Here is a 16,347-nt window from a genome sequence, read left to right as displayed (position 1 = left end):
AGACTGTCTCCCCAATCAGCTGCTAAGTTTCCCTCTTATAGCTTCTGTGCATTGTTACAAACTCAAAAGCCCCTTTCACACAGAGATCCCAGAATGAATCCCTGAAAAGTCATTCCGGCAACTGTTCTGGCACTGCGAGATTTTGTTCGTTCATACTGCTCCAGCTTTCCCGTAATCTGTGCACGCATTCACACGCATCCCTGTAAAGACAAAAGTGATCAAGATATGACGTCTAATTTACAGCGTCTTGAGTTGACTGATAAACACTTCTCTCGAGAAACCTGCTTTTTCATCCTCTTGTAAACAAATTGCATATGGTACCATATGCGTATGGTTGCGTATGTTTAATTTCATCGTCTGTGTGGATGGTGAGTAGCTCCCTGGTTCCTGTATGAGATTTGCATGCTATTGTGGCAGTTAGGCCTGCTTTTTATAAATAGTTCATAAGATCATTTTTGTATTGATTTGTTAATTGTTTTTGTGTTATTGGCTGCTGTCTACCAACTGAAATACCTACCAAGGACAATAAAGGTCGAAAGTGAAAGTAAAAAAAAAAAGAAAAAAAAAATCACTGTATCAAGGTGCATTGCAACATTATTAATATTAAATAATTGAAAAAATTATATAAAAACCAAATAATTTTCAATTATACTGCTCTGCAACAGTTAAGTTGTGCGTTTGCTAGTTTGATTCTAAACAGGCATACCTTCCTAAAAATAAAGAAAACTAACTATTTACTAATTTTTTTCTTCAGACATTAGCATTTATTACAATAAAAAATGATTAGGCTATTCATTTGCATTTTTATTTATTGGTGTTTTTCTTTTTTTGGACTAGCACTGCCATTTTTATTTTCTGTATGCCTAAAGCTTTTGAGAAAACTTAAAGTACTTTACAAATAAAATGTATTAGCAATATACACATTGTATGCTAACTGTTAAGCATTGAGAAGCATCTAATGGAACCAAATGTGTAGTAAAATAGCAATTAATTTTCTGTATCATTATGTTCTTGCCTTTTTTATGGTTAAGAAAATAAACGTCTGAACAAACAGTTGGCCTGTCGTAATGTTGCAAGCGCTGTGGCGCGTTAGTCTACCTAAAAAGCTATATTGAGTCTTGGCAAAACTGGTAAAAGTGTACTGTAACTGGTTGTTTCTTATGTAAGGGGGGTCTATAATTTATTAGACTATACCTACCAAATTTTCAGCTACATTCATCTTCGTAAATTCTTTGGAATGATGTTCATGGTACTCGTTTGGAATGTTCCCATGTATGAGATGGCACTTTTTTCTTTTTTTTTTGTCACAATTTACAAACTGGGTCCATCAATAACATTTTAAATACCCAAAGTATTCCTACATCACGGACTTCAACCACACTGTACAGTAGATGAGGTGAAAATAAAGTTCAAGCGCCGACATTCGGTATGCTGTGCGCCGAATGAAAAATTAATTTATCACATCAGGCTGGTGAAGCTGTTAATGTAGTCAATTATTTCTTAATTTAACTTATATTTACAATGGAAATGTTAATTTCTTTACTTGTACATTTATATAAAAACCAAATCCTGACTCGCAACATGCTGTGAATGAAAACAAGTGGCAACTGTATATGACCACGGTACACTGTGAAACTGAGTCTCTATTCTGCATACAAACTTTCTCCTTCGCATGTCACTACAACACACACCCTTCACCCTTCAGCTCTGCTTTTGTTCACACAGACACATTCTGGGATTGATCCCGGCAATATTACTAGGGTCTGATCCCAGAATTGAATTTTCTGCCATTCCGGCTCAGTTTTTTCGTTCACAGAGAAGGCTACCCGGCATTGGTCCCAGGAATATCCCGGGATCAAAGCCTAGTGTAAATAAGGTTAGAGAAAAGGCCATCACAGTGGAATGAAACTACCAAGACAACTGAAAGAAACATAAAGGTGATTAAACTCAGAGTCACATTAACTTATCTCTGTAACCCATGTTTGAGCAATAGTCCTATAATTGTTACTTTCAGATGCATTATATCTGCACAGATTGTATCACACATCTGTTCATGTCATGAGCTGCAAAATGAGACCAAATATGGCACCATTGTGGTAAAACATTGAAGTTATAATAGATTATGTACTGTGGGAAGATCTGACCAAATGATGGTGACTTGAAGTGCTCAAGAAAACTTTCCCAGGTAGATTCACCCTGTATCTGTCAGTGGGGGTGCTAAAGTGAGTTACTCTCACAGTCCACCTTTGCATACATTTTGCATCATTATATAGACTGCCATTTTGCTCAGCCCTACACTCCCATTGATTTTATTTGAGTATTCCTGTTAATTTTGGATCCTGTTTGTGTACTAAATGAGCTGTAAGATTGATCAACATCTGGATGATTGCATTATTTTATTATTTATTTACTTATTTAGGTTTGGATATACCACGAGCTTTGGTTGTTGTTTTTATTTATTTTGTAAGTGTTTAATAGCCGAATTCCTAGTGAAGAACTACACTACCTATAGTCCTAGAGAGAGATCCACCAATCAGTGAAGTCACTGTTAACGTTCAATGCACATGTCATTCACTCATAAATGAATTAAAGGAATATTCTGGGTTCAATACAAGTTAAGCTCAATCAACAGTATTTGTGGCATAATGTTGATTACCACAAAAAAATTATTTCAACTCATCACTCCTTTTCTTTAAAAAAAACAAAACAAAAACAAAAATCAAGGTTACAGTGAGGCACTTACAATGGAAGTGAATTGGGCCAATTTTTGGAGGGTTTAAAGACAGAAATGTAAAGCTTAATTTGATAATTTTATAATTCTTCAGTTAAACCTTGTGTGTTGTTTAAGCTGTAAAGTTTTAATAATCCTTTTTACTGTTATGTCTTCATGACAAGGAAGTTGTAAAATTGGATGCAATGTTACACAGAAAAGGTAAACAATTTTATCACACTAAAATCATGTTAACACACTAGTTACATCTTGTAGCCATACTTTTGAAACCGTAAGTATTTTAACGTTTACATATTGGCCCCATTCACTTGCATTGTAAGTGCCTCAATGTAACAGATTTTATTCTTTTCTTTATTTTTTTTAATTTAATTTTTTTTTTTAAGAAAATCAGGAACAGTTTTTTTTTTTTTTTTTTTTTGTGGTAATCAACATTGTGCCATAAATGCTGTCGATTGAGCTTAACTTGTATTGAACCCAGAATATTCCTTTAAAGTACAGTGTTTCTTGGTTGGTTGATGGCATAATAATAAATAGAATAATATTAATTATTATTAATAATAATAATAATAATATATTTATAATTTATTTATTACTTTTTAAATCGCTGAGAAAATTAAAGGGGAAAATACTTATAGAACTTAGGCCTTTGCACACCAGAGATGAGAGAATGCGGAACGAATTACCGACGAATGGCCCTTTCACATTAAAAGCGAAGCAAATGATCGCCATTAACACATTCACACCTTTACAATATTGTGATTTCATGGTTGTTTTGCGAACTTTTCCAAGTAGTTCTTCTCATCTGTGATGGGCGAAGGGCAGCCCAGCTGAAAGGTGCTTTGCTTCACCAGCACCAGTACAGCATAAAATTGCTTGTCAATTTAAAATTGCTTGTCAATTTTATGACACCTTTGTAGAGGCGTGAATGTGCTAAAGCAATTATTCACCTACTGTAATGTGAGGAACATTCATCTGTGATTTTTTTGCATTATCGCTTTGCCTCTGGTGTGCAAAGGTCTTAAGGCTGCTGAAAAATTGTCCGGTCACTATTGTGTTTCATTGTATTTTGTCTGTATTCTTGACCTTTTTGTTTCAGCCCAACCACTGCGAGCACAGCAGAATATAGGAGAGGCTTCAGTGCATGTCTTCGAAGCTGAGAGCAGCTACCTCGGAAGTGAAAGCACCAGAGACTACCAACCCTCTCGTGCTCCTTCCTCTGCCCTGCATGCTACTGCTGATGCTGCTGGAGGTCTGGCGTCTTCAGCCACATCAAACGGCACAGCCGCCTCCGCTAACCATAATACTACGGTATATGGCAGGGACAGTTGCAGAGCAAAGCATGGTGAGAGATTTTCATAATACACTATAGATTGTTAGGTTACTTTCGTAGCCCCGGTTCTCTGATAGCAGAAGTGGGGCGTCTCACTAAGGGAACGCCTCAGGCGTGACTGACTGAGGAAGAATCAATTGACAATGTCTTTCAGAATGACAGACCAATAGCTCCAAAATGATCAGGGAGTTCCGCCTCCCTTGTATATAGACCGCTGTAGCTCACTGCTGCGCCATTCTCAGCATATCTCTTCACTGTGCCAGTCTGCATGGAGGGCAGTGAGGTGAGATACCTCACTTCTGTTATCAGAGAACCTAACATTCTCTTTCTAACTTTTGTTTGGTATCTCACTAAGGGGTATAGACAAATCCTGCATTGCAGATATGCTGTACGAGACAGACACAACAGCAGCCAACATAACTGTAGCTTTAGCTAACATTGTTCACATAAAACTTATTCCCTTTATTTCAATAAGATCTTATTCCCTTAGTCAGTCCCCTGTGTGTAAATGCTTACAGTGCATCACACACTGCCCCTTCACCAAGAACTGAATGAGCCAGTGACTGTTCAGTCACATCCAGTCTGTAGTATTTCACTAATATGTGTGGAGATGCACAGCTCGCCGCAGTGCATACATCTTGAACTGAAATCCTTCAAAATAAAGCCAAGGAAGTGGCCATACCCCTAGTGGAGTGGGCACGTAGTCCTTGCGGGTGTTGCAAATTCCCACATTTGTAACTCAATGCAATTGCTTCAACAACCCATTGAGAGAGATGCTGGTGGGAAATAGGTTTACACTTATGAGTGTCAGCCCATGAAACAAAGATCTGATTCTTCTTCCTTTGTGCTCTCGTGAAAGTTCGTATAAAACCACTGAAACCGAGTGTAACCTTTGCGCACCTCTCATAAACTGACACATCAGTGGGTGCTGACACATCGTTCCCGAGTCTAGCCCTGCATGACATGCCAAAATAGCTGCCAGGTAAACCTTTACAGTAGATAAGGCTCTACCCTTATCTAACAAATCCTGAAGAAAACAGAACGACAGTCACTGAACACAAAAATGGAATGACTTGTCTATGCATACAACATAGTTCAAACACTCCCCATCTGTGATCATATAAAGAGCGCGACGAGACCACTTTCGTGCTCTGAATCATCTCAATCACTTTAGGAGGCAAACCATTGACATTTAGAATCAACCTCTCACGGGCCAGGCCTAGAGAGCCTCCCTGTGTGGGGAGGGGTGAAACATTTCCCCTCGCACTTGAGAAGGGAGGTCTTTGCGCAACGGGAGGGGCCAGGGCTGGTCGTACAGGAGTTGAATTATCAAAGTAACCACAGCTTCCCCGACTGATATGGTGCAATTAGTATCAGTGAATGCCCATATTCCCTGGACATGGGTCGCGGTAGTGACTGCTGCTCCACACAGTTAGCCTCTGCGCCACTGTAGTTGTCGTGAACGAACACCCCCTTGCTGGTTTATGTAAGCTACCACCGTAGTGTTGTCTGTTCTGACTAACACACTGCAGCCTTGGAGGAACTGTACAAAGTGTCTAATAGCTCAAGATATTTTATGCGTTTCTCCATGTGGAACAGAGACCACACACCTCACACTGTTCTGCCTTCGAAGACCGTGCCCCAGCCTGTGAGTGACACATCCGTCGTCACCACCTTTCTTTAAAAAAATGGATGTAACAGGGTCCCTTTCCTGTGAAAAGACGGGGCTCTCCAGTGACGAAGGGTCCATTCACCTTGGAAATGATTATTCTGCGACTGAGCCGGTGGCTGCTGCGTGAACATTGTGTCGCTGTCCAGTACTGAAATTCCCTCATTCGCAAAAGCCCCAGGGGAAACACAGCTACTGTTGATGCCATAAAACCCAGTAGCCTCAGACAAAGGGAGAATACAATTTTTCAGATAACAGAAGTGGGGTATCTCACTAAAGGAACACCTCAGGCGTGACCGATTGAGGAAGAACCAATTGACAACATCTTTCAGAATGACAGACAATCGCTGTAGCGATCAGAAAGTCCCACCTCCCTTGTACATAGACCGCTGTAGCTCGCTGCTGCGCCATTCTCTGCATATCTCTTCGCTGTGCCAGTCTGCATGGAGGGCATGGATCTCCCTCTCTGAAAAGGGAGATACAATTGCAGAATGATTTGATTCATTCCTCTGAAAGGAATGCTTGAAACAGAACTGAGTTCAGACTGAGAAACAGATAGGTTATTTCTTGGGTGGGAGCCAGACAGCTCTTCACTTGGTTTATTCTGAAACCCAATTTCATCAGGTGTAAAACTAGTGTGTCTGTTTCCTCATTCGCCTGCCGTTGTGATGGTGCGCAAAGAAGCAGATCGTCCAGATAAGCCGACACACTGATGCCCAAATGTTCTAACGGGGTCAGATCCTCCTCCATGCATTTGCTGAACACTCGCAGTGCGAGAGACAATCCAAAGATGTCTTTAAGTCTTTAAATTCTCACAGGCTGTGCCCTGATAGGCGAACCTGAGAAATTTCCTGTGAGCAGGAAATATGTCTATATGGAAGTATGCATCCTTGAGATCTATTGAGTTAAACCGGTCTCCAGGACGAATGGAGTGCGATGGTGTTCTGAGCATGAGCATTTTGAACCTGTACTTTCTGAGATGTTTGTTTAGGGTCCGTATATCCAGAATAGGGCAGATACCTCCCCCTCTCATAACAATTACAAAATAATGGGAATAAAACCTCTTCTGGCTTTCCTCTAGCATAATCACCCTTATAACTCTTGCTCAAAAGAGAGGATAATTCTTCCTGTAATATCTGAGCTGGTTCTTCCTGTTTTGCTGACCCTGTTGAAACTTGGTGGTTTTACAGCGAACTGAAGTCTGTAACCCTTCTCTACTATGTACAGGACCCATGGAGACACTGAGCATGCACGCACGGCAAGTGGGCCCTGGCCATCCTCGCTCACTAGCAGCGCAACCATGCCATCTAGTGGCAAAGAGTGGAGTTGCTGCTTCAATTTGCTGGTTTTATTTTTATTTTATTTTTTATTTTTCCTTGCCCTTTGCCTGGATGCAAAGGGAAACTCTTTATTTTTACACACTCTGTGCTTATGAAGTTTTCCTCTGCCCTTGAACTAAACCCTGTGAATTGATGGTGAAGAATTATTGCAGGGAGCACTGGGGGAACTTGTGCCACTACTCTGCTCACACTGGGATGTGGATTTGCTGAACTGACCACCGAACCAACTAAACTGGGACCATTTAGATGAAACAACATCCTCTGTTTCCCTGGGGGTGGAAGTGTTGATTTCTGAGGGGGGTAGAGCAGAAAACCCTAGGTGCTCCTGGGGGGTGGAGCAGAAAACCCTAGGTGCTGCTCTCTGTCCCCCTGTGGTGAAGGGGTCCTGTCCCTAGGTCACCCGCTGCCGCTTGCCACTCTGGGGGTTTGCAGGACTGTGGCAAAATACTTTTTTCCTTTTGCCTGAGCTGGCTTGGGCAGTGATGCCATGTTACCAGGCTGCTGAGGCAGCGGGAGCATGGATTGCGATAATCTGAATAGCTCCCCTTCGACTGAGGCATAAAGTTAATGTGGACAGGCTGGAATGGATGGGCTGCTGATCTTCAAGGGAGACACGCCTTGAACGCCTCTCCCTCCTTTCTCAGATCACACTGTTGCTGCATGGCCGTGACCGTAGCACCGAATGGAGCTTTAGGATCAACAGGGGAATCCAAGAGGTCAACTTTCTCCTTGTCAGACAGGCTGGAAAGGCTGAGCCATAACACCCTCTCACCCACCACTGCCAAGCCCATACTCCTGCCGCAGCTCTGAACTGCCCCACGTGACGTGCAGAGATTCGGATCTGCAATTACACCTCCCAAAGTGCTGGGTTAGGAGTACCTGAGTCCAGCTGGCACCCCATTTCCTCCAGTAACTCCACTTGGTACGTTGTCAGGAGGGACGTCACAGTCAATGGCCTGACTGCCAGTGCTGAAGATTTATAAATCTTCAGAAAAATGGAGGCGGTGAAGCGCTCTGTTTTTCCTGGCAGTGAGGCACAGGTTGATGAAAACGCTGCTTAGCGGCCTGGGTGTAAATGGTTGGCCACCGTTAGCTCCACAGGGTGGGGTCAGTCATCCCCAGATCCCCCATATCCTGTACATCCAGCCATGCGAATCTCTTAACGAGCACACGGTGTGAAAAACTGTTGGCCCCTCAGTCCCCCTGTTGAGACTGCTAGTCTATAGAAAGTTTTGCAGCAGCTCTACGGCAAACTTCTAAAAGATCCAAATTGACTGGGAGGGTGGTTCCCACTCTGCTGGCTTGTGGGACGAGATGAATTCGGGGGGAGGATAGCTTCATCCACCTTCATAATCATCTTTTAGGAAACGGGGGGACAACTCTTCATCGTCCTCATCCTCCCCAATGAGGGTGGGGGAGAGGTTGGGGGACATCCTGTCCATCATGTCACCCCAGCTGCAGGGCTCTTGTGGCTCCTTAGCCATCTCCTCCTCGGACTGAGAGGAGAGACACTGGTCTTTGTTGCCCACTTCAGCAAACTGTGGTTTTGGTAGAGAAAAGGGCACATATTTGGCAGCAATCTGGGTTTGATAAAGCAGCTTTTCACTCCTAAACAAGATATACAGCAAGGTGTGAATCCCACACGGTGGGGGTGGGGGGGGGTCATCCTTTCCCCATGTGCTTTCTGTTTTTTTATCTGCGGCCATAACACCATGTCCTTCACCCTCTTGTTCTGTAAACTCCACCACAACGTGCACATTTGTAACCATGGAGCAGTGTCAGACAATGCTCTCAGCAAATAATATCCTGTTTTTATTTGTCAGCTTCCACAAACTTCACGGGGAAGAGAGCGAGAATGGCGCAGCAGTGAGCTGCAGTGGTCTAGATACAAGGGAGGTGGCACTCCCTGATCGCTACAACAATTGGTCTGTCATTCTGACAGACATTTACTGCATTTTCTAATTTTCTACACTCTATTTACTTGATTGACTACAATAGGAATTGATAACAGACACACCTGCAGTCCGTTTTTCATCTGTCACTCAATACATCTGAGATGATAAGATGTATACCAGATCTTCTAATCATGATAATTCCCCTCTAGTTCATTTGGTTCTTTAAGCTCACACTCGGTTTTGATTGAGTATATGTGGATAGAGTTGTCTGAGATAATTGGGCTTTCCTGTGTTTCCTGAAAAGAACACATGTATCGATACTCGAAACCATGATCAGCAACACAGTGATTGCTTGGTGACAAGACAGTCCAATTTAATGACATCACAAAGTTCAGAAAAAAATGTATTGTATAACTCATGTATTTATTTATAGCTATAGGCTTGTATGATACATTTTTATTTTGTAGAAATTTCATATAGCATTTAGCTTTTTTTAATTTAGGCTAATACATTGGCAATACATTGACAATACAAGTTATATGAAATTATATTTCTTTATAAATAAATTTATAAGCCTATAGATATTTAGTGAGAGCTTTCGACATTAATGCCAAATAAATTAAAATAAATTAAATAAGTAACTGTTAAATTTATTTTGAATTGCATTGTCTTTTAATTTTTCTCCTTTTTGTTTCGATACTGTAGATGTTAATCCTGCTAATGTTAAATAAACCTGCTCCCGAGCAGGTTTGAGTTGACTGACCTGATGCTGTGACTGTAGTTCAGAGATGAAGAAGGGAACAATCCAGGATCGGTTTAAATAACCAAAAATTTAATCTAGATAAGGGTTATGCTCGTACGAAGAACAGAGCCCTGGTCAGGCATTACTAACAACTATCAGAACTTAAAACATTCTCAAAAAATGGCATTAAACAAGCTGCAGAAAAAGCTAGTTCCGTACTTATGCAAATGTAGCCGGCGACACTAGCAGACTCAAAACGGCTCGTTTTGGCCAAGGGTGTCACACATGCAGACTGTTTTGCTGAGATTTCACTCTCTTCTGTTGGAGGTATGACACATTTGCAGATTAAAAATGGTGTGGGTGTGACACACATACCAACTCACCATAACTCCCTCTCTCTCTGATTCCCTGTCATGTGAAGCTTGCTGAAATAACGCAGGAGTACTGCGTGAGCATAAACAATTGTAAAAGAGTGATTTAGGAAGTGATTGATGGAGAAATCTTACTTGTGAAAGTGTGTGATTTGCGTATTTATCCCCTCGAGGTTTACAGTAGAAGGCGTATGTCCATATGCAGTTTTTAGTGAGTAAAGAAATTAAGGTCAATAAAAACAGACAGTTTTGTATTCATTTTCTGATTTCATTAGTCGAGGAAAAAAACACTTGGTGACAGAATCACTATGGATTACAATCAGCATTTGTGATGATATGCAGCTTAGTGTGAATGCAGATGAAAATGTTCAGATCAGCTTGATGTCAGTTCTTGAGTAAAAGAAGCACATTGGTCACTTGAGATGTTAATGACTCTTCTCTAGTATTTAGAAACTTGGCCCGACCAGTCACGGCATAGTAGTACTGATAAAGTAGGATAGATACGTACTATATTATTACTAAACACTATAATGAATAATAAAAATACAATTTAATAATCCTCAACATTGTGCGGTTTCTGTTGGTGTGTAGCACCTACAGCTCTGCATATCCCTCTGAGATGTTGCTATTCATTGCATTCTTTAGACATGCTTATTTATATCGGATGACTCTGAGTAAGAATGAAGGAGAGCGAGCATGCCTGACATCATTGGTCACTATTTGTCTGCAGGTGTGTTGGAGATGTTAACTGAGAAGTGTCTTTATAGCAGCAGGAAAATAGCTGCCCCCTTAGTGTACATATTCACACTGCTGATGCAGATTGCTCTTGTCAAAGGTATTGGCTTTGGTTCTCTGCCAGTCTGTTGTTAAACTCACCAGTCTGATGTTTTTCCTCACTAGATGGGTTATGGCACATTTAATGGAAGACATACATCCATCCACCCTCTCTTTCACTTGCAACAGATACAATTTTACCGTCGGAACATGACTTTTTTTTTTTTATCAGCCAATGTTAAAATTGGTCGTTTATTGGAACCTGGGAACTCAGTCTAAAGCTTGGACACACCTTTTTTTAGAATAATAGTCATCAAAACTATGAAACAACACCAAAAATTATAAACTCTTATGTTTTAACCTCTTGAAAGTAGACACATTTTGTCTATATTACAGCTCTGCACACTCTGGTCATTCTCTCAAGTTCTAACTTCATGAGGTTCGTCCTGAGATGATTTTTAAAACATCAAACCTGGGGCCTGTACCATGAAGCCTTTTTAGGTGGCTATCCAGTTTTAGTTTAGTTTGCATCAACCTTGGGTTTTAGATACCACAGAAGTGGGTCGGTCTTTACCTGTGTTCATCCCCATAGTAACTTGCACTCCATGGCTAACCTGCTCTGTTGCAGGTTTTTTTTTCTGGATAACAGATCACCAACAGATTCGAATCCAATCAGCTGTGAGTATGAGACATCTCCATCACAATGAAGTCACTCCCCTGTCTCTCTTAAAGCTCACTTTACAGAAAAAAATCTTAAAAATCCACAAAATCGTGGACTCATGATAAATTATTTGTCTTAATATAGATTTTCAGCAAATACAGTCTTGTATTAAGTTTAAATATAGTTTTCCATTTACCTACTCTAGCCATAAAATATAAATTATCTATGAAAATATAAGCACAATATAATATTTGGCTATATGTAAAACGGGTAGAAAGATTCATATAATGCCTCTAATCATCGATTTTAAAATATTAAAAGCTTAATCACTCCACAAGATGGCTATAGAAATGGATGAATGATCCTTTCTTTCATGGGCTAAAGATGAACACAGTATTTCACTTGAAGTTCAATATAAGCGGTACACAAAATACGTATTTTAAAAAATACCTCTTATTGCATACAGTATTCCAAGTGCTCATGTTTTACTTATTCAGTAGTACCCTATATTATTTTTTAATAGTATTAAATGATATTAAGCTTTCAAATGAAATTAATTTAAAAGCTTTTATATTTTTAAGGGGTCATGATATTATTTTAATTTGTTCCTTTAGGTTCACTTATAATAGTGAAGTTTTTTGCACAATAAACGGTTATACAGTATATTTCTAAAACATGGTCATTTTTCACCCTCATTCTGACTCTGTCAGAAACGCTCCGTTTTGGTGCTGCTTCTGCTTTAAGACTTGTCAGTAAACAGCATTATGATTGTCTCTCTGCTCTTGACTGACCTGCTCTCTCTACTTGCCATCTTACTGCTCACAGCTACTGGGGGTGGGGGGCTATATGATGAGTGTGACATCACAATGTGGCAGAAGTAGAGAATGAGTTGATTTGGCAGCTTGGGTTTAACAAATGCTCTTTTTGCAGTGAGGACGAAATTGAGTTCTGAAACTTACAGTATGTTTTTATAGTACAATGACCTCTTAAATGTCAAATCAAGGAACATTTGATTCATTATGTCATGACTTCTTTAAATAAAGTTTCTGAGCTTTTAAAATGAATATGAATTACGCATTGATATATCAGCTGTTTTATATATTCATCACATTCTGAATTTGTGTCCAGCAGTCCTCTTGAGCTCTTGTAGCAGCTGCGGTATTTCTTCTTGCTGTGTAAATGTCTTTAATTTCTTCATAATTGTACAGTGATCCCTTGTGCTGTGTAAATGTTTAATTCTTTATGATGTCTTGCTGATCTCTTGTGCAGTGTTAATGCGTTTTCATTTTTCTTATTTTTATAACAATCTCTTGTTGTGCTGTGTAATAGTTTTAAATTCTTAATTTTTTCATGATGGTCTTCAGCCGAGAGTTTAATCCCTCGTATTCTCTCGCTAGAAGTAATCTTGTTCTCTCGCACGCTCGTGCTCGCTCTTTCTTCTCTCTCATGCAATTGGCTGTTCACAGCAAACGGCACTCAATAATGTGCACACGCGCCTGCACTAATCTTAAACTCTGGATCAAAGCCTGAGTTGACAAGTTGATGAGCAGCGTCATGGTACCAGTTAAGCCTGATTGGTTTTGTTTTGTCAACTCAAATGCGATCCTATAACCCCTGAGTTTGTTCCGCTAACTTCATGGTACAGGCCCCTGTTATCATAGAGTACCGGTAACTAGAGTAACTACATTTTACTTAGTTATTTTTGTGGCTCGTTGTTCGTATCACCAAAGTTTCCTGGTGAAAAAAACACTAAATGTGCTACTATATTGTAGTGCGGAGGAAGTCGGGGCCGGGCGGAATGATGGACACCCGGACCCCAATCAGCCTGATGAGGCGAGTGAGGGATAAAGGTGACCGGAGACGGCAGCTCGAGAGGGAGAGAATTACGGGCAGCAGCCCTGTATGTGTTTGTGGATGGTAAACGCTGGTGCGGATTGATTTAATGCCCAATAATTCGTAAAGCTCGTGTAGTGTCCGTGACATAAAGGTTGTGCCCTGATCGGTGAGGATTTCTTTCGGAATCCCCACCCGGGAGATTATTTGAAGAGTGCCTCTGCAACACTATGTGCTGAGATGTTGCGCAGAGGCACTGCTTACGGATATCGTGTTGCATAATCCACTAGGACCAATACAAAGCGATGTCAGCGTGCTGACCATTCTAATGGCCCAACAAGGTCCATGCCAATTCTCTCAAAGGGAACCTCGATCACTGGGCTTCCCCGGACAACAACGCCCATTGATCACTCGGCCAGATCTCAGCGGTTCGCTCAAAGAGATCGAGGAAGGCTTCTGAGTTGTCTTCCGCCCCCATCTTTGAGAGCTTGTGCGGGGGCATAGGGCTGTGGTTGTCCGGGGCTGCGGCCGGGGCTCTCTCGTGGCTGAGAAGGCTCCGGATCACATGCCGGTCCTCTGCTTGAGCCCGAAGGATCTCCGAAGAACTGGCGATCTTGATCTTGCTGGAGCTCAAGCAGGGATTGTTGGTGGGAGTGGTGTAGACCAGCGAGGGATTTGAGGATCTCTGCCAACTGGGAGGACTCCATGGTGCGTACTACCTCCTACTTCGATCCCGGATTTCGGCACCAGTGTAAAGAGATTAGAGGGAAAGGAGGTGGCGAGAACCGGCTTAACAATATAAATAATATTTCATTAAATAAAAAGACACACACAAACACATACTGGGCAACTGCCCATAATTCTCTCCTTCTCGAGCTGCCGTCTCCGGTCGCCTTTATCCCTCGCTTGGCTCATCAGGCTGATTGGGGTCCGGGCGTCCGTCATTCTGCCCGGCCCCTCCCTCCTCCATGCTACATATATTTACTTTAATGCTCTTCCATACAAAACTCGAGTAAATCGGCAAATTATAATTTCCTACACAATACCTTTTCACTCTGTTCCTCACATAATGCTATTTTATGAAATCTAAACGCTTAAATGTATAGTTTACCCAAAAATGAAATTTTCTCATAATTTACTGTCATGCTATTCCAGATGTGTATGACTTTCTTCTGTTGAACACAAATTAAGATTTTTAGAAGAATATCTTAGCTCTGTTGGTCCTTTCAATGCAAGTGAATGGTAGCCAGAAATCTGAAGGTCCAAAAAGCAGATGAAAGCAGCATAAAAGTAATCCATAAGACTCTAGTGGTTAAATCCATCTTGAAAAGTGATACATGTGTGGGTGAGAAACGGATCAGTAGTTGTCCTTTTATTACTATAAATCTCCACTTTCACATCTGAAAGTCACACGTGGCACCTGTTTAGTTTCACTTTCACATCTGAAAGTGGAGATTTTTCACTTTTCTGTTTCTCACCAACACTTATCACCTCTTTTGAAGATATGGATTTAACCACTGGAGTCTTATGGACTATATTATGCTGCTTTTATCTGCTTTATGGACCTTCCAATTTCTGGTCACCATTCCCTTGCATTGTAAGGACCAACAGAGCGGAGATATTCCTCTAAAAATCTAAAAATGAGGGTGAGTAAATGATGAGAGAGTGGTCAATTTTGGGTGAACTATCCCTTTAAGTGCCTGACTTGTAAGGCGATACATTTGAAAGTTTTCATTACATAACCAACTAAGTTTACAAGCTTATTCGAGCGAGATCAAATTGCATGGTATCTCAACTGATAAGAGCGTTGCACTTGCAATGCAACAGACCTGGTTATGAGTTCTGAAGAGTGTGTGATTCAACATATGAATCAAAATTGTAACAGAAGCACCACAAAATAATGTAGTTGCTTCAACTTTTTATGATGGTATACAATTATGAAGAAACTGCATGTTTTGTAGATTTAAAACTCAATAGAGCATTAAACTTAACCTTATCTGTTTGGGACAACATTTATCCCTCTTTTAGCACTACTCACCTCGGAACTGCCAAGATACATGTAATAAACCACATAATGTCATTTTGCGAGGATAGTGCCACATTCATATTATTTTCATGGAGCTGAGGAGTTCCCATGTATGCTGGATACTTGCTGTCTGCTTTTACTTCTACTAGCTGCTCCAACTTCTCCATTCCACCCCCCTTAAAAAAAAAGAAGAAAGAAATTAGGTCTGTAACGAATTTCATATGTTGGCAATTAATTTGTCTGCTAAACTAATTTCAAACATTTAAGCAAAATCCTTTAAATCAAAGTTTAATATCATAAGACCCATAAATTCAGGCAAGTGTGTCCAAACCTTAAACTGGTAGTTGAGATTAAATTTTTGTGAGAATTTAAAAAAGAAGACATGTCATTAACAGATGTTTAATGTATCTGGCTTGTAGTTTACAATTTAAATGAGGAGTTTAAACTGCCAGCATTCCTCCTAGACAATCAAATAATACTCACGCCCAGACCCAGATCAAATCTGATGAGACTTTCACATTTAATCTCTGCAAATCTGTGGAATTAATTTCGGAATAGTGGTATTATTATTATTGGGTAGCCAAAAATATCAAATTAATCAAACATATTTAATAAAAAAAAAAGACACACATGGTGGAGTAATGTTGAACTTTGTCAATGGAAATCTGCAGAGCTTTCTGTGGAGTTCTGTATCCACAGATTCTGTGTGGACCTGTATGCCAAATTGGTCAATCAAGCAATGCTGCTGGTACAATCCTATTCAATTCCAGGCCTTTTGTTTTCGAGTTCCAACAGTGGACACATTGCTAATGATGTTTAATTTTAATAGGGACATCTCGTTACTGTAGATATCACAAGGGTAAACTCTTTCACCCTCAGGACCAAGTAGATGTGAATGAACAATGCTCTGAAAGTTTAATCAAGACCATGTGCATCAGTGCACAGTTTTTATTATTTGTAAATTTTGTTTTAGGT

The 16,347-nt window shown here is 40.5% G+C and overlaps 1 protein-coding gene across 1 annotated transcript in view; it reads left to right on the top strand.

Annotated features, from left to right (window-relative positions):
* The window catches only part of LOC127422913 (SUN domain-containing protein 1-like), a 137,625-nt gene that overhangs the window by 48,732 nt on the left and 72,546 nt on the right, over positions 1 to 16,347 (top strand). Inside the window, exon 4 of the mRNA XM_051666760.1 lies at positions 3,828 to 4,073. Within this exon, the coding sequence (XP_051522720.1) occupies positions 3,828 to 4,073 (246 nt within the window). The remainder of the gene's footprint in view (positions 1 to 3,827; positions 4,074 to 16,347) is intronic.

The sequence above is a fragment of the Myxocyprinus asiaticus genome, chromosome 32 (genome assembly GCF_019703515.2).
Source record: "Myxocyprinus asiaticus isolate MX2 ecotype Aquarium Trade chromosome 32, UBuf_Myxa_2, whole genome shotgun sequence".
Classification (NCBI taxonomy): domain Eukaryota; kingdom Metazoa; phylum Chordata; class Actinopteri; order Cypriniformes; family Catostomidae; genus Myxocyprinus; species Myxocyprinus asiaticus.
The sequence above is the reverse complement of the archived record's forward strand: the minus strand, read 5'-3'. Positions and strand labels throughout refer to the sequence as shown.